Genomic DNA, 23561 nt, shown 5'->3' with positions numbered 1-23561 from the left:
AATTTTTCCCGCGACTGTATTTTCAAAATAGCCCACTTGTGCTGTTACCCTGGCAACACTGGTGCGGTAGCCTCATCACTCAATGATAGATAACCTTCCGCGCTGCGATGACGGGAAGAAGTTGGGGTCAAACCTTATCAAGCGATTAATCTGCGTTAAAAAAAATATTAACGCGTTAAATGTTTTTGATTAATCGCATGCGTTAACGCGTTAACGTTGACACCCCTAATATATATATATATATATATATATATATTTATGAAAGCAAGAAGTGAATACTTTGTTATACTATTCATTAAATGCATTAAGTTTATCAGTATTACAAAAAAATCTAATACATGCTCTTCCTGTGAACTTTCAGTATAATGGTTCCCCACAAAGATTTTAAGCAGCAAAACCATTTTCAACTGTGATATAAAGATTTTTATGTCTGTGATAATATGAAACATGTGACACTAAATACTCAAATAATAGCTTTGCCATCACATTTTAAGTATATTAAAAGAGAATACAAAAAAAAAATTTTTCTCGATCAAATAAATGCAGCTTTGGTGAGCATAAGAGACAAAAAAATTATCAGCCCCAACCATTATCCAAGATTAATAAATGTTGTTAAAATATTGTTCAGTGTTATCTCATATTGGCTTTTGTATTACCTTACAGGACTTTATTGTAAAGTGTTACTGTAAATATTCTGTATAATTTAATGATGCTTCTAGCTACTTCACAGAGAGAAACAAAACCAATTAACAAAACAAAAATAAACAAAACAATAGTTTCTCCTTCTTTTTCATTCTTCCTGCTTCCCAGGTTCACATCGGAAGTGGCAAATGCCATCCTGGATTCCCAAATCAATAATTAGCTCCTTCATTTCAACTCATCGCACAGTCCCTCTCAGCTCTAATCGCTTCAAAATACACTCGCACAATAGTGAGCTAATTTACTTACAATTATATTTTCAATTATGCCCTAATAAACTCATTGTACTCTGGGTAATCACAAGTTACCCTTTGAGCTAATGCAATATGGCGCAGTGTGAAGTCAAATTCAATTTCGTGCAGTGAAATGAAAAAATAAGCACATGCTCTCAATCATCATGCCAGAGGTTTATTCATTGTGGACCCCCACTGCTGTTCAGCAAGATGTGAGACAATAAGTACCCAGCATTCTTGACTAGCGAGCCTCAGGTAGTCATAAGCTACAGCTATGTAATGGTTTGTTGTATATGATGAAACTACCCCCAGTGCAAAACACAGTGCTTTTTCATGTTGCAGTGAAACGGCAGATTAGTGCGTCACCCTGCAAGATTTTCAGCTTTGTTTGGACTGTTGCAGGTAATGTGGTTGGACAGCCATCGCCTTATGCAATGCTCATGACCTCCATGTGAACTGGCTGCTATTGAAACTCAATGAAGTAAGAGAGGGAAAAATGGTGAAACTGTGCAGCTGATTCATGGTGTTTTGCTGGTTTTAAACCGAGCTCTAATTCTGTTGGATACACAAACATGAATGAACAGGATTCTGTGTTTCCTACTAGTAATGGGAGGTCTGACTCATTTCTGTGAATCACTGCTTTTAAACAGTTTCAGTGGACTTGTTAGAACAACTGATTCAGCTGTTCTTTTACGTCATGTCATTGAGTGATTCTTCAATTAGGGGAACTCTCCTGCCTTTTAGAATCATTTTAAACCAATGCATTTTTAAAATGTTTTTAAGGATAGATTTTGTTTTTCTTGACAAAAAATTTGCCGGTACCTTTTCTGTTACGTTATGGGCATTTCCCTCAAAAATAAAACATAAAACATATCTATCTATCTGTACACGTGTATGTGTGTGTGTGTGTGTGTGTTTGTGTGTGTGTGTGTGTGTATACATACACATACACACATACTGTATAAAAAAAAAAGGAAAATGGTATTTTTCTGCCAGGACATTATCCATTAATTTTAAGTACATTTCCGTTAACCCTAAAACAAGGTAAACACTTGTTAAAAAAATATTAATTATAAAAATAAATAAAAATCTTCAACTTAATACAGTTCATTGTGCCCTATTTTTACAGATTTTTACAGTGTATATAAACTTTTTTTTACAGCTTCCAGGATGATATAGGGGATGTTGTTTGTGTCAGAGGGTGTTATTGATGGGTGATTACACATTTGAACGTGGACACACTGTAATCTGCGTTAAAACCAGACAGCAGTGTTTCATTCCTAGTTTGGTCAGATGTCAGAAATGTAAGCCGTGCAATCACCTTAAGACTGAGGAGACACATTTGACTTTCTTCTTTGCTATTGTTCCACTTTGCAGAGGATAAGCACCTTAGGGGATGAGGGTAGAAGAATGCCTAATGTGGCAGCCCCCTGTCAGGATTCAACCCCTTTGATTCCCCATTTCAAACGGCGCCTCTACCAGCCAGGGACGACGCATGTGAAAGTCACTTTCCAATAGATAACCACTGGCTTTTTTGCATTCGCTTGTTTCACATGCGTCCGGAGCTCGCTGGGACTCGATAGCTTTTCATGACCGTTTGTGTTTTGAATGCATCAGACATGCTCTTCCACCTCCCACTCTCATTCCCCCCATCCCTCGACGCTATACTTGGTACCACCTTCTTGCCCCGATGCCGCCCCAAACCCCCCAATCCCATCTTTCGTGCTGGGCTTTTTGCATTGTGTCAATAAACAAGACGTTCTCTGTCACGGGGAAGCTGAAAAAAGAGTTCAAACCATCTTTGAAGTTACAGCAGTGCCGCTTTGAAGTTCTCAATGTCACAGGGCATTTAAGTTCTCATAAGGATGAGTTGGAAAAAAATAAAAGTCTGAAAAAATCTCAGACTTCCCGGTGAACTTCGAAGAGGCATCTTTACAGAGATGATAAATGACATGACAGACATGATAAAACACCACTGTCCTCATTTGCACAGGAGAACATGAAAATTGCAAGGGTACGGCTAACATACGCCATTGATCGACATATATGTATGCTAAATAATTGATTATGAAGATTTTATCTGAGGAAATCCACCAAAACGCATCTCGGGGGGAGGTTATATTGCTCGGGCGTTGCTCTTTTATAGCGCAGGAGGCTTATAGGAAATCTCGGTTATGTTTGATTTGAATATCAGCTTTGTTTCGGATGTTTTTTTATGAAGAGAAATAAAATCAGAAGCAAATGAGACACTTGTTGTTAGACAGTAAAAGACGAGCTATGAGAGTACATATGATAGCACATCTCAGATCATTTGAACTTGGATGAATTTGATGAGAAATGTTTGAAAATGTTTTTGTTGCAGACTTTTGAATTGAGACATTGATACTGTGCAAAAATGAAAGGGTTATGTCTACTTTTTTCTGTGGAGCACAAAAGAAGATATTTTGAAATTTGTCCCCTTTTTTGTCCATACAATACAAGTCAATGGGGTCTGATGTTGTTGGAATATGTAGGTTTGAGTGTGAGTAGATGATGACAGAATTCATTTTGGGATGAAATATCCCTTTAAAGAGTTGACATTTGTGTGTTTTTATGTATGGATGGGATGTATGGATTCATAAATAAGAGGAAAAAGCAAATCGGAACACATAACCCATCCTGGCTCACATCCACAATCTACTTTCTGTGATTGCAAGTGATTTGTTGTAACTGGTGGAGGGGTGTGTTTTAGAGTAGTCACAGCACCTGAATGGCTTTGAAGTAGCGGTGTGTGGTTTGATTGATACAGTCTGAAATCTTATGTCATTACGCTCATCCGCACTGATGTTTCTGTGCCAACAGGGATCTTACAGTTGTCCCTGCTGATTGAGTGTCTATACGGCTGCAAATGGAGCTTGTAGAAACGGCAGTGTGAAAAATCCATGCTATAACATATTCAGGTTTTACTTCAGTTTTCTTGAGTATGTGTATCCATCATGTGTGGAGATCAATTCAGCAGTGTGTTCTTTGTTGCAAATATTGCAATGTATTTTTCAGATATGCAGCATGTAAAGAATCATAATGTCACAAGGTGAGCAACAGTTTAGCTTCTGTCAAGAAGGTTTTATTTATTACTGACAGTTTCTCTCATTTTCTCTCATTGTATTAGATCCCTGTAATCTCTCCTTCTCTTGACCATTATGAGTGTGGACTAGAAATGGACATAGAGACTTTTAATACTAATGAGTGTTGTGGTTGTCCACTGGTATTATGGTCAGAGTTAGCTTTAGTGAAAATGACTGTCTAGTGAACTCATCTTTATTTCTTTAGCTCACTCAGCTCATTACAGCTAATGTCTCATCAGTTTCTATTAGCACTGTTAACAGGGTAGTGACAGCGCACTAAGACAAAAGAGCAGAATGAAAAGGAGCTGCAAAGATTCGTTTCTGCACCTTAAATTGGCAAAATGTCAGTGAAACTATGTGATCGCATCTAATTTAAACTATAAAAATTAGTTTAGAGATCTGTTCACGAGAGTATGCACAATTTCACCCATGCTAGCGTGCTCGGTGGAAAAGATGACTGCGTCTGCTACATGCTTACGTGACAAAACAGAGTGGGAGTCATTAGCGAGGGGCTTAATATCTAATACGTTTCATCAGTATTAAATGAAGTTACGTTTTCTCTTTGAACCCCGGTATATCTGTTCAATTTTGCTTACACACCAAGATAGAGATCGCTTGCTAAAATTATATTTGTACAGGTTGAAATGTCATTTGCTGACTACAGTAATTTGATAAAGTAATGCTCTAATATAATAATAATTATTATTATTATTATTATTATAATAAAACAGTTAATGTTTTGGGTGCTTCATACTTTATTAATTAAAAAAAAAGATTGTTGCAGATTATAATTTTAGTAAATTTAAAATGTATCTTGTGTCGTTGTAATGGTTTCTTTTGTGGAGAGGGGTGAAGTTGGCATGATGGCTTATAATTTTGTAAATTATTAAAGTAATTAAAATTTGTATGTTTAGTTAAAAAAAATGATATAACTGGACTGAAATGTCGTTTACAGACTACAATGATTTGTCAGCAAACAACTCTCAAGTAATTAAAAAAAAATCCTATTAATCTCTCAAATAGCTCTTATTTGACTGAAAAAGATTTTAGCTAATTGTGTAAACTGATAAATTTATTAAACATTTGCTTTGTGTGATTTGTTTCTTTTGTGGAAATGGATGAAGTTTGCATGATGGATTGTTAAAGTAATTAAATAAAAAATTTGATGTTTAGTTCTGGAAATTAGTCTTTTTTTATTATTTGTTGTTATAATTTTACACTACATACAAAACTGTTGTAGTTAGTATTTTTTGTAATATTAAATAACATTAGGTAATTTAATACATGTATTCTATGTTAAATCATAACCAGTTATTTGTCCCCCAAAAAGTTTTGCTTTCAGATGAAATTTACAGCACTTAGACCATAATTTACAATTTAATTAGTGAGAAAACCATAAAGCAGACTTACTGTACAAACCAGACATTATAACTCTTACCTGAGAGATCAATAAATCAGAATTCAATGTAAGGTCAGTCTTTTGTTAAAATCAAAAACATTTTTTTTTCTCCATTGTACATCATCCTAAACACTATATATTTTTCCTCTGAACTAAAAGAAAAGACCCTATTAAAAACAATAAAGGTCCACCAAAGGAGGTTGTTGGATGGGTTGTGTGTGGTTGTGTTTGGCGGCTGTAGTTCGGTGCATCGGTGGGGGTTTGCTCCCCCATAATGGGGGCACATCTGGTGTGTCTGCATCCAAAGAGAAATAGATCAACCCCCCAAAGACCCTAAATGAACCCAATACATATCCCAGTCCAGCCTAGGGCTGTCTCACTCTCCCCAGCCTTGGAACAAGACCCTGGCTTTGGTGGCCATCAGCCTTGATCACCATCAGTAATTGTTTATTTAGAATTTTTACTAATGCAAGTCGAAAATTCAGGTGTCGTTTCCTTTATTCCTTACAGGAAGTCTGATGATTAGAGTGAATAATTAATGAAAAGATAATCAAAAGCAAATCAAATGTTTTGCGAGTCGTCTCCTCCGTTACACGAGCAGAAAGCGGTGTATGCGGCTGCGGAGATGTGCAATTAATGGCCGAGATCAGCTGTTGTGATGTCATTATACATTCCCTTCATTTTCTACAGTGGGTCTGTTTGATCTTTGAATACCCCCGGGAACTCCTGCCTCCTCCCTCTCAGCATCCCTCCCTTCCTCCTCCTCCTCCTGCTCTCCCTCGCTCTAGCAGAACCTCCCCTTTTCTCTCTCCGAGGGCTCACATTGGCTTCCGTATGTGTGTGTGCGTGTGTAAGAGTGTAAGTGAAAGTGCGCAGCCGAGCCTTGATGACAGAGGGCCCAGGACCATTCAGACGACTCGCACGCCCGCGTTCAGCCCACCTCCAGAACAGCTGAGAAAAGAAACAGTCCAGAGAAAGAACAGCAAAAAAGAGAAGCAGATAGAATCAAAAAGACTTCTGCACAAAACAAAGAAGAAGGAGTAGAGGCAGAGTGAGGGTTTCAGAGAGAGAGAGAGAGAGAGAGGGAGAGATAGAGAGAGAGGATCTCCCAGCTTAATGCGCAAAACGTCCCGCTACCACATGCTGTGCTCAATGGCCAACACAGGCTGTCTTCTGCTCTCCGGCTCTGGGATGCTAACACACTCTCTCCAGTGTCCCCCTGCGTTCCTCTACCTACCCGAGGTAAGGCAATCCCAATCCCTCCGTCTTGCGCTCGCTCTTCCTTCCTCTTCTTCTTCTTCTTCTTCTTCTGCTACTTGCGGGTGACACGTGCTAGCATTGTGTTCACCCCCTCCTTCTCATATCCCTCCTCCCTCAAAACCCTCGGCAGGGGTCATCCTTCTCTGTTCCCGTCTTTTCATTCATGCTGTGAGTTTTTGCAGTGTCAGTTTTGCTTTTATACTATAGTTATTCCATATACTAAACTAACTTTTTTTTTTTTTTGCTTTTATCTGTTTTATTTTCCTTTTTTTTTTTTTATTGTATATAGTGTGTCTTTTTTTTTTGTTAGTTCCATAATTAGCAGTGTTTTTATTATAAAACTTATTTCTGAGTCTATTTTTATTCTTTTATTTTTATTTTATATATACACATGTGTTCTTTTTTATATATAACACCCCATTTGTATCCGGAGTCAATCACACATCACTTCCTCCGTTCAAACTGTGGTTTTTTTTCATTAAAGCATTCACTCTTCGTTGAAAGGTTTTCAGAAACCCAGGACTGTCATTTAGTGTCAGTTGTATTGACGTTCTTCTTGTTTAATTGCATTCAGTGCTTTCTGTTTCACAAGTTGTGTGAATCTGTCTCTGCTTTTTGTGAGCTGCTCACTGGCCGAATGTAGGCAGATGTCACTGAATTAGTCCGTTTTAGTAAATGGGGGTTGGCTGACTTTTCTGAAGGTGCTTGGAAATTGTGTGGCACGTGAGGGGCTGTGGTGATTGTTTTTGGCCGCGTGTTTGCATTACTACAGGCAGCGTGTGCAATGGCAGGCTGCTGCTTTCCTCTAGACGGTGTGTTATTGCTCAGATATAAAGAATGATAAGGCTGTTGAGAGATAACCTGCCTCATGCTGCTACCAAATCGCTCCTCACTCATCACCTTAACAGTCGCTGTCCCGGCAAACACACACACACCACCAGCTGTCCGGGCCTCTGCTGTCCCAGCGCCGTTCGCTGTGTGTGTACATGTGTGTCTGTGCATACAAATAAGGCGTATTTAAGAATTCATCCTGTAAATGTTTGCGCGTTTCAGCGTCCTCATAATTCCTCATCTGATTTTGAACAGATGTCATCGACAAGATGTCAGGGCTTGTTTTTGTGTACACCCGTAATTGATTAGCTGTGAGAAACGTCTCTCAAATATCTGTCATATTGGGCTCATTGCATTTGAGGTGCTAGCAGGGGTTTGTTTCGGTTTCAATATTGTTATTTTCTTACAGCGATTTCAGTTTTTTTTTTTTTTTCTGAAGTCAGTTGCACCGAGAGTTAAAAAAAAAAAAAAAAAGAATGAAACGCAGACTTGTTCTCATCTATCAAATTTAGTATGACTCACTTCCAAATAATACAGACAGATTCAGAAAGAGTTATCACACCCTCAGGGATTCTACAGGATCCCATTCGTTATTCCTTTTGCCTTTCTTTGCTTTTATTCACCTGCTGAAATGGTAGCCACACACGGCACGTCACATCTTGTAGATTGTGAATTGTAATAAGATTTGTTTCTTCGCTTTTTTTGTCTTCGTTCTTTCTTGTCAAATTCCTCACCTGTGTCTCATCTTAGACTGCAGTCTATGCCCCAAAAATTTTTTAAATAGTTAAGGGAAACGGCGTTGTGTGCTTCAAAAACAATACAGTGAAAGGAAGGTGTGTTTTACAAAAAAGTAAACTTAAACAAAAATTGTAATTTAATATTTGTATGCAATTAGACACTTTTTAAATCATACATCTCATACATTTCACTTAAAGACATTTTAATGTCTACAAGCATGTGAGAACACAATTATTTTTTGAAGTTATAACAAAGTAGATAATTGTTAAAAAATAAATAAAATTATATTTTTAAATTGCTCACCGCTGCTGTGATAACTCAAATACTTTTTCTTTTCTTGATTTTCACATATTGTACAGCATGTCTGTGAAGTTAATGTGTGTGTCATGCATCTGTGTGTGTGAATGTCTGTGTGTGTTTTGGCCGCTGACTGCATGCACTAGCGCTCACAAATGCGGTTTAGCTGCATTACTGTCTGTTTTCATTGGATTAGGAATTAACTAGGGATCCACACTGCTTTTGTTTTCCGTTTGATAGCAAAAGTTTGAGCCGGAGCGTCATGCAGGTTGTGATGCAGGTTATTTTTTAGCAAACAGTGTGTTTTCTCATACTGCGTGGATTTGCAGAACAAAACAATTGCAGAGGCAGAACGTGTTTCTAGTTCAGTAGCTTGTTCTGTAACCTCATTTAAACATCAAACCACTGTTGTTTGATACAGTCTGGTATTGAAAATAAAAAAGAATTGTCAGACAGTGATGTCAAGTGAGCATAAAAAAAAAAAAAAGATCCTGACGGATATGAAAAAAAAAAATATTCTCAATTACATTCTTTTCTCTTTTTTTTTAGCAAACGTGACCTCTATCTACATTTAATTTAAATTTGCCTGGATAAGATTCCCTCCCTCTCCTTTTATTGCGGCAGAGGCTGGTTCTCAAGTCTTGAGTCAATACGGAGCAGTAAATCTGCTTGTGCAAGCATCTCTCCTTCCCTAGAGGACCGAAAATCTTTACCCATGCTCAGGATAGTTAAACAATTCTCGCTATTGTATGATTTTCTCCTGAGCCATGGAGCTGAATATTAGAAGCTTATTCTCCAGTGAGTTTTTAGTCATTTCCAGCAGTGGTCGAAGTCATTTTGCAAGTATAACTCCAAAACCCATACACACGCACACATATAGGAGGGAAAAAAAACATTGTGTGTATTTCACATGTTGAATTGTCAGCACAAAAGCTTCACCTGCTCTGCTGCAGGTGGTCTCTCGCAAGTCTAGAGCTATAGAGAGGAATAAAGCCAGCTTTGAAAACAGCCAGAGAAGAGGTAGATGGAATAACAAGGATGGAAACATTAAAGAGAGGAAGAGGAAGGTGTGAGAAAATGAAATCCATGAATGAGAGAGGATTGAGAGGGATATGAATGCTCAGCCACAATGAGATATAATTGGACGGGTGGGCTAGTGCAAGTCAAAGAAACGTAGGGAGTGGTTGAAGCCGTTTCTTTTTCTGTGCTGCACAGGAGAGATAGTCGGAGCTCATTCCTCCCTGAAGACGTCCTGCTGAGTGACACCAACCCCTGCTAACGATGATCAGATATTTGAAACACACGTTCGCCGCATGTGTGCGCACACACCGGACTCACTCAGACTCTCGCTATGAGCGTAACTCAGAATACACTTGCTTGTCAATAGCCGATGACATAATGGGTTGGAAATGGAAGCGAAACCCCTGGGAATACGGATCAGCTGATGTCCATCGCACTAAAGCAGATGTTAGCTTCAAACAGTCTCGTTTTCCTTCTAGTTTGTCTAGAAACAGTAAGTGGAAATTAACGACAGCCGCAATGAGGATGAATCTGTGCAGCCGCTTGTATCAATACTGCGTATCAATAAGTAATTGTTTTGCTAACGGTATTGTAGTTAGCCTGTTTCTACTCTTAAACACATCTGATAAGATCAAATTAATGAGCTGGCCGTTGTGCTTGAAAAGAAATGTGTTTTGTTTTCAATTCAAGGAATCCTTTTATATCACCTTGTACAAAATTAGTTTTACTCATTAGAGTCCCGACTTCATTTGCGCATACGTGTTTTAAGAAAAAAAGTCTTGGCGGGTGAAACGGACATCTCATCAGCATCGACTACTAATCAAATCAAAGTTTAAATACTCTTGAGATTAAAAGCAGGTTATTATAGGAAATAGGTACGTGATCTGACAGCATCGTAGCGCAGTGGTGCAACACACACATATTTGAACTTCTACACAACAAAGGGAGTGTTTTCCCCAGACAAGCGCTGCTCTGCATTGATGTAAAGTGAACATAGCATTTTCATATTAATACTAAATGAAAACGCTCTCCATAGGTTTTCTGTGCTGTGGATCTCATTAAAATATCGTTTCTATCAGCTCCACTAAATTATTGATTACAATACCAGCGATGTGCCAACATTTGTCTCTGTCTTGTCATCCCTTCAATCTTGCGCATCGTAGATTGAAGGAATATATTTCGTATGCATAAATATGAAGTGTGCATTAGTGCTGCATTAGTTATGGATTCTGGAACAGTTAGGAAAGAAAGACAGATTTTTCATGTCATTGTTTGGATCATCACATTATTCATGTTATGAGGCTAATCAATTCCAGGCATTGAGTTTCTGAAATAAAACCTGCGGATTCCAAAAACACAATGACTTCAGCACTCAAGTGAATTTGGTAGTAATTCTATAAAGTATTTGTGGTCTGCGCTGGTGATTTAATCAAAGGGCGTAATTATTTTCTTGGGCTTTTTAAATCGCATCAGCACAATCAACAAAAAAGTTTCTTTGAAATTTTGCACTGCATTATTTAGTTCATGCAGCTAATTCACCAAAGTCCTCTCCTTCACTGTGCCCTAGTGTTAATGATGCATTGTATTGTTATTTATTAGGCCACCGCATCGGCATCTATTTAGCCATCCCCATATTTATCTTCCTCCATAATTGGGCGCACAAGAGAAATTAGTCATTTTACTCTAAGCTTCTTCTTTTTTTTTTTTTCTCTGAGCTGATGATTAACCATTTGACTTAACGCTTTATATATCTCTATTTAGTAAATGTTTAACATCTTTATATTTAGTCATGAAATGCCCTGTTACAGGTTTAGCTCTCTTTTTAGTCGCTCAAAATGTATGTTTCCCAGGTTATTAAACTTGTTATTTATAGTAGTATTTCAGTTAATTAAATATAATTATTATTATTAATAAAATAAAAACTCAATGCTTTATCTTTAAATACTTTGATAATTCCACTTTCAGTTTGTAGATTCTAATCAATTCTATAAAGATGTACTTATAAGTATTCATAAGCTAAAAACCAGATATGATCAGTCACATTTTTATAGACATTTAAAAGAAACTTTGATTACTCTTTATTTTAAGGTGTCCTTGTTACAGTGCAATTATACATTTATGTACTGAGTAATATTAATTAACTACTATATGGGTTAGGATTAGGGTTTGGCTTAGGGATACTTGCATCTAATTATGCATTTATTGTTATTATAATAGTAAGTACATGTAACGTGTAACAAGGACACCTTAAAATAAAGTGTTACGGAAACTTTTTGTTGATAGTGCTGATACAACTAATGATTGCTGTTTTTAAAAAGTTACAAAAGGTTTTCATTCAAGAACTTAATCCTCAGGATTGATTACTCGTCCTATATGTAGAAGTCTTAAACTACACCTAATCAAAAACGTCATGTCTCTGTGAGTGGAATTAAGAGAGAAACATCAGAGCTGTGGCATGTGTGTGAGCGTGTCTGCATTAGATCTCTGCAGATGGTGTGATGTTTCCCACAAGCCCCAGTGTTGAGAGTGTGCATCGGTATTGATGTTTCTGTGCTTTGCTGCAATGCACGCTGGGCCGCCACTGGCTCTGCACCACGGTTATCCTCAAGAGGTGAGAATGATGGGAAGGTTGGGTCCTCCAGGGTCTTCTAGATCCATTGGGTGGATCTTAATAAATCTCTGAAGACCCTGTGATGCTTAGAAGACTTCAGGCTGAAGTATAGTTAGTTATCTGTGTATCAGTGCAGATATGCTGCACAGATCAATTTGTGCCCACGTACTGTAGGTGTTATTTGCCTGTTCAGGGCTAAATTCTCCACATGGGCTGTGCAGAGGAGGCATGTATGACAAATAATTTATATGTACGCCATTTAGCAGATGTTCTCATGAAGAACAACTTACAAAGTGGTTTAGTTTCGCATGTGACTCATGTCGGTGCAAATTCTTATAAAAGATAAAAGTATGTCTTTAAAAGCATTTTCCACTTGCTGATGTCTTTTATTTATGCAAACTGTACAGTCAGAGAAAGGACAACCAGGGTGGCCCGCTAAACTTGTCTTTGTAAATTGTGTAGATGCAATGAAATACAGCAAATTTCTTATGTCATATTTAGCAAGTTGACTGTAAAAATGCTTAAAAAATAAATAAATGTTTAATGAATCATCGTAGACTATTATTAAACAATAGCAGAAATTTGTATTTCAAATTTATGTCGATTTTGAATATGTTAACTTGTCTAACGTGTCTAATTTCTGCTACATGATATTTGAGCATTGCTATAATGCATTTAGAAATACTAAATTTTTAGTGGTGTACTCGCACTCATTCATTCTCTTTTTATGTTTTATTTATGTTTCTTGTATTCACTCATGCAGCTCAGACATCACTATCCTCGCTCAGACAGTCTGTTCTGATCATCCTCCCCCAGATCAACTTGACTGAACGACTTTTTGAGGCGATCCAACTGGAGTCTCCTCTCTGTTGCTCCTCCAAGACGAGTTAATTAGCTGTGTGAGGTAGTTTCATTTCCTTAGCAGACACGCAAAGTACTTCAGCTCCTTTGCGAGCGAGGGGAGAATAGCTGGGTAAATTGGATGCCGTTTTATCGAAGTATGTGTACTTTGCACGCTGCTCATGGCCAAGACTTCGAGGGTAGCAAAAGGGCACACGCCATACGCCAGCCCTGACCACCTTTCCCATTAAGCCTCTATAAGCCCTGAAATCTCTGCGCTGGTTCTCCCGGAGTATATCTCTTACATTGTAAAGTTGGAGCTGAATTTATAATGCCGCCCCTTCATCTCCTTTGCTATTTCTTTGCTGTACTGGTTCAAAACATTCTCTTTTCTCTCAGCCATACCTAGTTTGTTGAGCGAGAATCTATTTATTGGGTGTACGGACCCTTTGGCATCAGTGGAGTCTTTGGTACATATGAGAAGAATACTTAAAAGTTGCTTTTTCACTTTTTTGTTTGTTTGTTTGCTTGTTTTTCTGCTTTCTAAAGTTTTTTTATGCACATTTATACACATTCTGGGTTATACTGTTCAGTTTGTAGGATAATCAAGATTATTGTGAGGCATTTACAATGGAATTGGGGCCTTTTTCTGTAAATGTAAAGCTTATAATTTTATAAAAGCACTTGGGGTTGGTAAGACTTCAGCCCTATTCTCACCAAGGCTGCATTATCTGATCAAAAATACAGTAAAAAGTGTAATAATTATTAAATATTACAATTTAAAATAACTATTTTCTATTTTAATTTATGAAATGTAATTTATTCCTTTCATAGCAAAGCTGAATTTTCAGCAGCCATTACTTATGTTGTCAGTGTCGCATTCTAATATGCTGATTTGCTGCTTAAGAAGCATTTAATTTAATTAATTTAATTTGATATTTATTTCATTTTTTATATTATTATTATTATTATTAATGATACTTGAATGAATAGAACATTCAAAAGAACAGCATTTGTTTGAAATAGAATTCCTTTGTACCATTGTAAATGTCTACCACTTCTGATAATCCTTGCTGAATAAAAGTATTAATAAAAATAAAAATAATTACTAACCCCAAACTTTTTAAAGATAGGGCACATTATTTATTTTTTTTCTGTTAAAACTTATATTAGTTATATATTATATAAGTTATACATTTGTTTTGATCACATGGTTGAAAAATTGTTAACATCTTGTAGCTGTACTATTAAAAGTATTGTGTATTTTGACTCTGTTCGTTTCCATTGTAAGTGTCTCACTAAAGAAGAGTAGGATTAATTGGCGGTAGTCAACGTTAAGCCACAATTGCTGTCGTTCGAGCTTACCTTGTACTGAACCCGGAATATTCCTTTAAACAAACACGTCGACAGTAATGCGTCACAGCTGCATATGTGATATTTGAATTTAAACGCCCTCTTTAACACACTAGCGAACATAAGACACTTCCTCCGGCTCTCCACATGGTTATTTTTTTTCCTCGCCGCCACCTCCCCATCCCTAACCTTGTCTATCTGTCTCTTCTCAGTCTCTGCTGTAGTCAAAACCAGCTTTATCTGTGTGTTTAGACAGGCAAGGAAAGAATTACACTGACAGTGCTTAGGAAATGATAGGCTGGTACTGAGATATTTGTGCCCCATAAATTCTCCACTGCTCAGCATAATTTACGACAGAAGCTGCATGCGCTTCTGTGTGTGTGTGTGTGTGTGTGTATGAGAAGTTTGTGTCCCACTGTATCTGTCTCCATCTGCTTAGCCACTTTTGCTCCGCCGTAAATTAAGGGCCTATAGACAGCTCCCCTCAAGTCTCCGCTCACATAAAAATGAGACGCTAGTCATCTCTCTCTCCCCCCACTTTCACTCTCACTCTCGCTATCTCTAATTGAAAGAGAGCTATGTAAAGGTGAGGTGAGGATCGACATAGGTGCGCAGCCCTGATAGCACAGGTACCACGTTATCTAAAGGCCATTAAAGCAGGGGTTAGCGTTTTAAAGGTTAGCGTGAAAACGTGTTTTTAATTAGCGAGCCTCGCTTCGTACATGTAGTGTCTGCAGGAGGTCCTCCAACACAAGGATCGTAGACAGTACGACGAGGTCTTCAACCTGACATTCAGAAGGTTATGGTAGTTAGACGGTACTAGCGATGTGGTTCCCCTCAGTAATTACCTTAGCGTTCGCCGCGCGCATCAGTCAGCTGTCAAACACGACAACATTCCGACACCAATAGCGTAGAATTAGCTTAGCGATGGACATTTGTTGTTGACATTTAAAGTTCAGTAGCCTTTGACCTCAACGGTGTGATGTGTTTTTCACATTGCTAGACCTAATTGCTGCCGTTTCATATGTTTACAACAAGGTTTTAGTAAGCTAGCCTGTACTCTTGTGGTCTGTAAATGAATGAGTTCATTTCCAGTGTTCCGAAGGGTAATACAGTGTTGTTAGCGCAGACGCTCACCTGCTGAACAATTAGCGCTACATAAACCCTGAAGCCATTTTCAGTCCAATACTAAAGCAAAGCTCAGTTACACGACTGGTGAATTATGTATGGCTTAGTCAAGCATAGTTTAATATAGAGCCGTCTATTAATCAATCCTAGTCTAATTGCAATATATTTTCATTTCGTTCAGGTCTCTACCTGCTGTTAGGCACAGTAATATTAACCTACAGGGCCAGCTAGCAGAAATGATTAAGATTTTTGTTCGACGGATTTTTATGTTTGCTGGTATTAGTGTAATTCTGCTGAATGCATTATCTGCGCTGTTCTACACACGCACAGCAAAAAGTGAGCCGGTCCCTGTGGCCCTGCATGCACAATAATGACATTATCATGCTCGCAATAAATAATCCAACATATGCCTCTGATTAACAGAGCCTTTCATTGCGTACCATAGAGAAACAAAGAAAGCGGAAAATTTTATGAAATGCTCGCTGACATATCGCCTCCTTTGTGACTGCTGCAAATTGATTGAAACTCCCATTTTGTATATATGTCACAGAACATTTTACCCAGTATGCATTGCGGTACATAGCCTTTACGTTCAAAACTAATCACCCTCTTTTTTTTTTTCTTTTCTTTTGATACTCTCAACAGACTGTAAAATTTTTTGCTGTCGGTGTGTGTGTATTTTCTCCTCACAAGGCTGTAGATCAGCTTCATGTTGAAAATCTTGATTCAATTTTTTTTTCTTTGCCCATTTTTTTCCCCCTTGAGGGGAGAGGAGCTGGAAGGGAGGGATTCGGCTTTGGCACCTTTCAATACGCTTCTAATCAACAGCTCAGTTCCTCTCGCATACGGAAGCTCTTAATTACTGCTAATTGTGGCCATTACCATGGGAAAATTAAATAATAAAAGCAAGACAAATATTGATGTTAATTGATGGAGCTGTTTGCTGATTGCACAGCTTTCGAAACGGTTTCAATAAGTTTGAATTAACCCCATTTGCATACATTAATTGGGATAATTAGAAATTAAGATGATTGCTGTTGAGGTTGATCACTAGTATTGTGTGTGAGTGAGATGCAGTGTAATGAAAACAGGCCAGGCAGAGGGATGCTTTGGATGCTAGCAGCTCCGCGTGTTCTGTCATAAGTAATTACTCTAATCGCTCGAGCTGTTCACACTGAACTTGAGAGGCCCAGCTCGGAGTGCCTTCAGAGAAGCGTACGAAACCAGGTGAAGGTCTTTCTGGTGCCATTTGTATCCTGGCAAACTATGGAGTGACAGAACAAAAAACATAATTATACAAATGTGAAAATGTTTGTGTAGATTCCTGTGATAATGTAAAAAAGAAAAAAAAAGCTTGAGTATCCTAAAAATGTGGTAGCATCTAAATTAACTGGCTGTATTCAAGTTATAAATATTATTTAATAATGACTGAATCAACCAGAAAGGTCAGATCAGGTTGAAATACTGCAACTCCTTAGGGTTGAAAAGTTTTACTTTTTGCAGTGTATTTATAAAATAAGGAGAAAGCATGGTTCATGCACCAGTAGACTTTGCCATTTGATTAATTTGATTTGATTAATTATTTTATTAGATGGCAGTTGTAAAAAAATCTTTTATATTTAACTTAAAAAGGGCAAAAAGGAGTGAGTAAAGATGTGACAACTAATTTCGGATATGAATAAAGATGTAGAGAAAAAAATCATTTTTTTACAGCGTAATTTAATTTTTCAAACATGTTGGTATCGTATGTGTCATTTTGAATCCATGTTCTTTAGTTGGTGCCATAAACATAAGTTACAGTATAGCTTTTCCAGAACTGTAGTTTTTTTTTTTCCTGCTGAACTTTAAAGAAGATATTAAAAAGTGTTAGTAACCAAACAGTTGACGGTAGCCATTGACTTCCACAGTACCATTTTTTGCATACTATGGAAGTCAATGGCTACCGTCAACTGTTTGGTTACTAACATTCTTCAAAATATCTTCTTTTGTGTTCAACAATTGAAATAAATTTATGCAGTGTTTGGAGCAAGTTGATGGTGAATAAATTATGACAGAATTTTCATTTTTGGATGAACAATCCATTTTTTTCATATATATATATATGCATGTGAATTTTCTCAATCCAGGACTGAGTTTATCGTTAGTAAGGTTTATGAAATTTGCTTGCGGTTGTAGATGACTGCTTTAGTGAATCAGCATCCTCTTTTGGCACCTTTTAACATTCATACACTCTGTGTTCACCATTCATCAGAAAAACAATGAAATCAAGCAAGGGCTGGAAATATTGAGAAATCTTGTTCTTCAGTCTCGAGTCCCACGAGATGGTTATTGAGGTGGCTGTAATTTGATAAGATGAATAAAGTCTGTGGGCTGCAGGCGACTCAGCACTTTCCCCGGCACTTTTCCGACCTCACTCCTACCTTCACAGAACTTCTGACGGCGGGAAAAAAAATCCCTGACATTGGCAGCAGCGGGGGCCCACCTATCGATTAGGTCATATCTGGGATAGATGATGGATTGGAGGTAATTTTAGGGGCATAGAGGGGGTATCTAGCAGGGTGCAGCCCCCACAGACCAGTCTGGTAGAACAAACAGAGGTAGACGGTGGTCAGCCTCTTCATAGCGGGCCGTACACTAGCCTGTGGCATTCCAGGAGAGGGCGGAGGAGAGAGAGGTGATGTGATTCACCGCTCAAATCCACCTCCAGATCCATCTGTGCTCCAGGGTTGCACCACTTCCCAACATCCCTCAGGATCTTTCCAGACATCGCTCGACATGGCTTCGCTTTGGCGCCAGTATTTGTTCTCCTTCTTCTTTTTTCCCACTCTCTCACTCTCTCTCTTTAGTTTTCCGTTGTGGCTGTTTCTTTGTTAGGTATTCTTCCAATTTAATTACGAAGGCTTTGAAGTTCCCATGAATAATGGCAAAGTGCACCCTTCCAGAGCCTTCAGCTTTTTATTCAGATCAAAGATAGCTTTTACATCAGCCAGAACTCCTCCCCCCAGCTGAGAGCAGTCACAGGGTTTTCAGACACCAGGTGCCAAGGCTCGTCTTTTTGCCTGCTCCCCCGTCAAACACGGGCGATGGAGGCTCCCCTGGATGGGTATTGAACTGTTGTTGCAAGATGTCAAAAGCTCATTCCAAGGTTGGCACTAAAACCTGCATGCAACATCAGACCCTCTTTGTAACTTTAACCTTTCATCTACGGGGCAGATGGCAACAAATAACCGATGCATTTTACAAAAGAAAAAAGAATAGCTTCTGTTTTATTTATTTGCACTTCTGCACACAGCACAAACACAGCGTTTTTACAGTATTTACAAAAAGCTGTGCATTATGTTGTAAAATATTAATGTGGAATTTATTAAATTTTTTATCAAATTATTTATAAATATATTTTTAATATATTGTGCTAATTTAATTATAATATTATAATATTGTGTTGTTTTTATACATTTTAAAATATTTTTGCACATTTATAATTTTATCATGCAACACTACTGACCTTTTTATCAAATACAACATTTTTATCAAATGTTTTCCTTTAAAGATTGTATATAACCTGTTGGAACTTAAGAAAAACTAATCTCATACATCCACTAAAAATCACATTGTTAACAGTAAAGTTATCTTTGTTACCAAATGTGTGATATTTTGCATTTAATGTGATTAAATTGATTTATTTTAAGTGTCCAAATGTTTTGGGGCTACACTTCATAGCTTCGTCAGTTTTAGTAAAATTTGACCAAAAAACTCAAAATAACATGTTTTTTCCTAATTAAAGAATGTGGCGAAAAATGTTTCCAGTATTGCATTTCCGTCACACTAACTCGCCGAATTTGACATTTATGTTCTCATTAACTTGTCAACTTCTGTCAAGTAATTTGTGGCATATGAAGGCCGGCAAATATATTCAGCACCCTTCAAATTCTAAAAGTAGAAACGGGAAGTTCAGAATATCTCCTTCCATTATTACATGCAGTGACAAGCTGATTGTGTCAGCCACAGGTCAACAGCCAGCAGAGAGAGAGAGAGAGAACTGATGTCCCCCGTGCATCAGGCAAGTGTTTTTAGACAAGTATAGCAGATGCTAAACAAACATACAGTCTCACATTGACAGACTGGAGGAGGCATGCTGATGCACAGGGCATGCCGTCCCACTTTGCTTTTCCCATTCCTCTAAGTGGCTTGTCAATTACACTGGGTAAACAGAGGCAGAGTTAGGGAGTAAATCCACCCAAGACAAATATAAAATCGGATCCCTGGAAGATTAAAGGCCACTGAGCCGTGCGAACAAATATTTCAATAAGACAACAGCGTTGAGGTTGGGGCATTAGTTTATATGAGTGTGTTTGTGCTGAGTCTCTTTAAGATTGCATTCACAGTTCTGAATGTAAGTGTGTTATAAGAAGTAAGACATTGTCCTGCCAGGACTGACAAAAAAGGAGAAAAAGAATAATGTAATTTGCACTATTGTTGTTAGAATGTATATCTTTATTATGTATTTTAAATATTCATTAAATAATTAAAATAATGGGGTTTTACGGATAGGAAGTGGAATATTCCAGGGGGTTATGGGTAATGTGCCTTTACACATCTTCTTCCCAAAACATGTCAATACCTCTTTGTAGAAAATCACAGAACAAATTCATTATTATTTTATTCATATTAAAGTCAGGGTTTTTTTTTTTTTTTTCAGTTTTGTTCTTTTAGCATCACTGAGATACTATTATACTTTTTGTTAATATTTTGAATTAGATTAGATGTAGATTTATAATTAGATTTTATATATTTTTTAATTAGTTTTTTTGTATTATTTTAAATGTCTGTTTTTAATTTAATTTTATAATATAATTTTTTTACTTAAGTTGTAGTTTTATTTATTTTAGTACATCAATATAATCTAAATGAAAATAAGAAATGTTGTCTTGTCAACTAGCTAAAAAATAAATAGTTTTAATAAAAAAAAAATTATATTTTATTTTATTCCAGTTAATATTTATTTTTTATTCTATTGTTATTATTTTTATTAATTTTATTTTATTCCTTTTTTTTTTTTTTGTCTGTTTGTTTGTTTGTTTCAGTTAACTTTAATAACCCTGTTTGTTACTTTTTGCATACTTGGAAATAATTGTTGATTTCTCTCAGCAGATGAATTACATGCTGTGAGTGCCTAAAAAAAATGAAACCAAGAAACGAATTGTTCTAATGCTTGCTAAGCCTCCGATAGCCCCATGATACAGTTCTTGTGCTGTAATGCTCTCCTCTAGCATTGCCTGACTCGACCATGTCATTCCATTAATTCCAAGCCATTAATGAAGGAAAAAAAGGAAATTGAAAAAGAAACCATGGCTATCAATCCCTGGTGTTGTTGGCAGGTATATAATGAAGTATTTGAGTCCAATTGAATTTGAACTAATTACACTACCCTCCAGATATTACTTCATCTGTACCAGTCGAATTAATGTAACGCTGCGTGTGGGAGACGTACCTCACGCACCCCGACTCACCTCAGCGTCACACTCCATCACGCACTGCACACTCTGAGATAAACATATTCTTATACGCTAAAAACCATGTACGTATGCACACACACACAGTACAGCGCTGCGGCATAGTCACACTCGGAGACAGCCACGGTTTGCTAAGCACCACGGAAGCCCCCGGCTGGCCAGTCCTCCTTAATTACACATGCAGCACTTTGGAGAGAATGAAAATCCATTAATTCACTTCCATTGAAAATATTAGGTCATTTTCATCCCCCGTCACTTTGTAGCCCAGTACAAGCGTCATACAGGGTTTTACATCTTGATTTGCTGTCTTCACATAGTCCAGACTACAGATTACTTACACTCGCTCTTTGGACCTCAAAGAGGACCTGGGTTTTGGTTTTAGGGCTTTATTGATACAGCTGTAAAAAATTGTATCAGTATCAGTAAATGAATATATCTGTTTAGATTTTATATTTTTAATTTTATTTTCATTTAACCTAGATTATGAGATTATTTTTCTCATAGGTATGCTGTTTGGGTTGTGTATTTGATATTTTTATCTCAGTATTGTATCAATATTTTAAAAACCTGTTTTTTATTTATATTTATTTTGAAGTTTACAATAAGCGAGTTGTTTCAACATGAAAGTTCAGTTCATTTGGTTAATGTTAAAGCGCCAAAGGTTTGCTTGAAATTTGATCTTGGTTAGTGATTAGCTCCGATACAGTTCACGGTAGTACAGTAGAAATTCATCCTGTCTTGTGAAAGTGAATTAATAATTTTGCATCTTGTGCGTAAATCGTTACATAGCTACAGGGGTAAACAGCTGCCGTTAGCACTTGCATTGATGATGCAAGCGTACTGCAGTTTGTGGCCGAAAGTGCAATGTGAAGAAACCTGTAGGGTGAAATCGAAATTGGGTTTGATTCAAACATTTAAATCGAGTGTTTAAACAGTCTAAGATGAAACTCCATTTTCTGTAAGGCCATTTATTCTCTCTAAACCCTTTTTCATTCTGTGCGTGTGTGTTTCTCGGCTCACCCTTTCTTTAAATGTGTGTAAAACAGGCCATTCCTCATTAGAAACGGCCTTATCAAAGCGCCTGCCTGGCCTGATACTGCTCAATATTCATCAGTCCAGAACTTAATTTTCCTCTAAAAATCACGTAGCTCTTCCTCTCTCTCTCTCCCCCAACACTGAATATGCCGGCTTCCTGATGAGGTTGCGTAATGATTATTTAATGCTAGCATAATTGCTTAAGGGGCTGCTTGTGCTCCTGTACTTACTGGCATGATACATCAGCATCATTACCGAACCGATTGGCCTCCGATCACACGCCTGTGATCATCACGATCCGTGGGCTTCACCAGGAGTCCACTCACACACTATGACACACAGCGAACGTTATTCTCTAAACTGCACTGACGGGTGAGAAAGATCGTGTAGATGAATGAATCATGCATATGACCGTCAGATATGCACTTTCAAGTACATCTACTGGGTTTCTTACAGCATGTGGTGTTGGAACGTTATCAGCAGTTAAAGATAGTCTCCACCCAATAGGACCTCTGTTTATACTGAGAAGGAACATCCCATCCCTTCGTAGTCTTTAAAGTTCTGTCTGTTCAAATAAATGTAGTTGGGCTTCATGTTGGTTTTGACTGTAATCCTGCTGCAAATTCAAATTCAGCTCTCATCCTAATGGATTCTAACATTGTGGTGTTCAAAATGGGCCAAAAAACTCATAGATTGACTTTGAAGGAGGGAAAGTGAGCTTAAGGATTGGCTTTTTTTTCCGTTTCTTTTCAATAAGCAACACCTTAGCAATCGCATAGCCAAATAACTAATGTTGACTTAATTAAATTGAATTCATCAGTTACTATAACACAAGTATGCATAGATAAGTTATTGATTACACCATCTTCAAATGCGGCTAATTCAATCAAATTTTAAAGCCAGAATGTCATTTTTTAATATAGTATGTTCAAAGTACAACTGGTTTTCCGTGTGTGCTTCTACAACAAGAGTTTCCCGTCGTGCACAGATCTCTTTGTACATTTTTATTTTTTTTTTTTTTTGGTTGGAGATGCTTGTCTGTTAAGATGGGGAAGGTTATTGGCATAGAGGGCACATGGAAGAATTTGCAGTGGTAGCACGTCATGTCAAGTGTCTACATTAAAATGAATCAAATGAGTCAAATTGCCATTTGATGTCCAGATGTGCCATGCATGCTAATTACAGACTTCTCTGTGTGTTGAATGCTTTACATGTTTGCATGTACTGAGCTGCCCTTGGTTTTCACTCTTTAATGTCTTTTCACTTTAAGAACTTCTTGGTTTATTTTTTTGAATTTTCTTAAAGGGGTAGTGCATCCAAAAATGAAAATTCTTTCATCATTATATATTCCTTTGAACTGTTGAACTCAGAAGAAGATATTTTGAAGAATGTTGAGGGTGAGTAAATGATGACAGAATTTTCATTTTAGGGTGAGCTATCCCTTTAAGACGTTATTTTGTTGATTTACAAGTACAATAGGGTCTGAGAGCACTAGTAAAA

At 37.4% G+C, this 23561-nt stretch overlaps 1 protein-coding gene across 17 annotated transcripts in view; it reads left to right on the top strand.

Moving 5' to 3' along the window:
• Positions 1–23561, top strand: part of rbfox3a (RNA binding fox-1 homolog 3a) — a 450519-nt gene that overhangs the window by 337940 nt on the left and 89018 nt on the right. Inside the window, exon 1 of one of the 17 annotated variants that reach the window (XM_058792721.1) lies at positions 6296–6677. The exons of the other annotated variants lie outside the window; for them this stretch is intronic. Coding sequence (XP_058648704.1) covers positions 6552–6677 — 126 coding nt within the window. The 5' untranslated portion in view covers positions 6296–6551. Of the gene's footprint in view, positions 1–6295; positions 6678–23561 lie in introns of those variants that run through there. 17 annotated transcript variants of the gene reach the window in all.

The sequence above is a fragment of the Onychostoma macrolepis genome, chromosome 12 (genome assembly GCF_012432095.1).
Source record: "Onychostoma macrolepis isolate SWU-2019 chromosome 12, ASM1243209v1, whole genome shotgun sequence".
Taxonomy (NCBI): Eukaryota; Metazoa; Chordata; class Actinopteri; order Cypriniformes; family Cyprinidae; genus Onychostoma; species Onychostoma macrolepis.
Note: the sequence above shows the minus strand (reverse complement) of the source record. Positions and strands in the feature narration are given on the sequence as shown.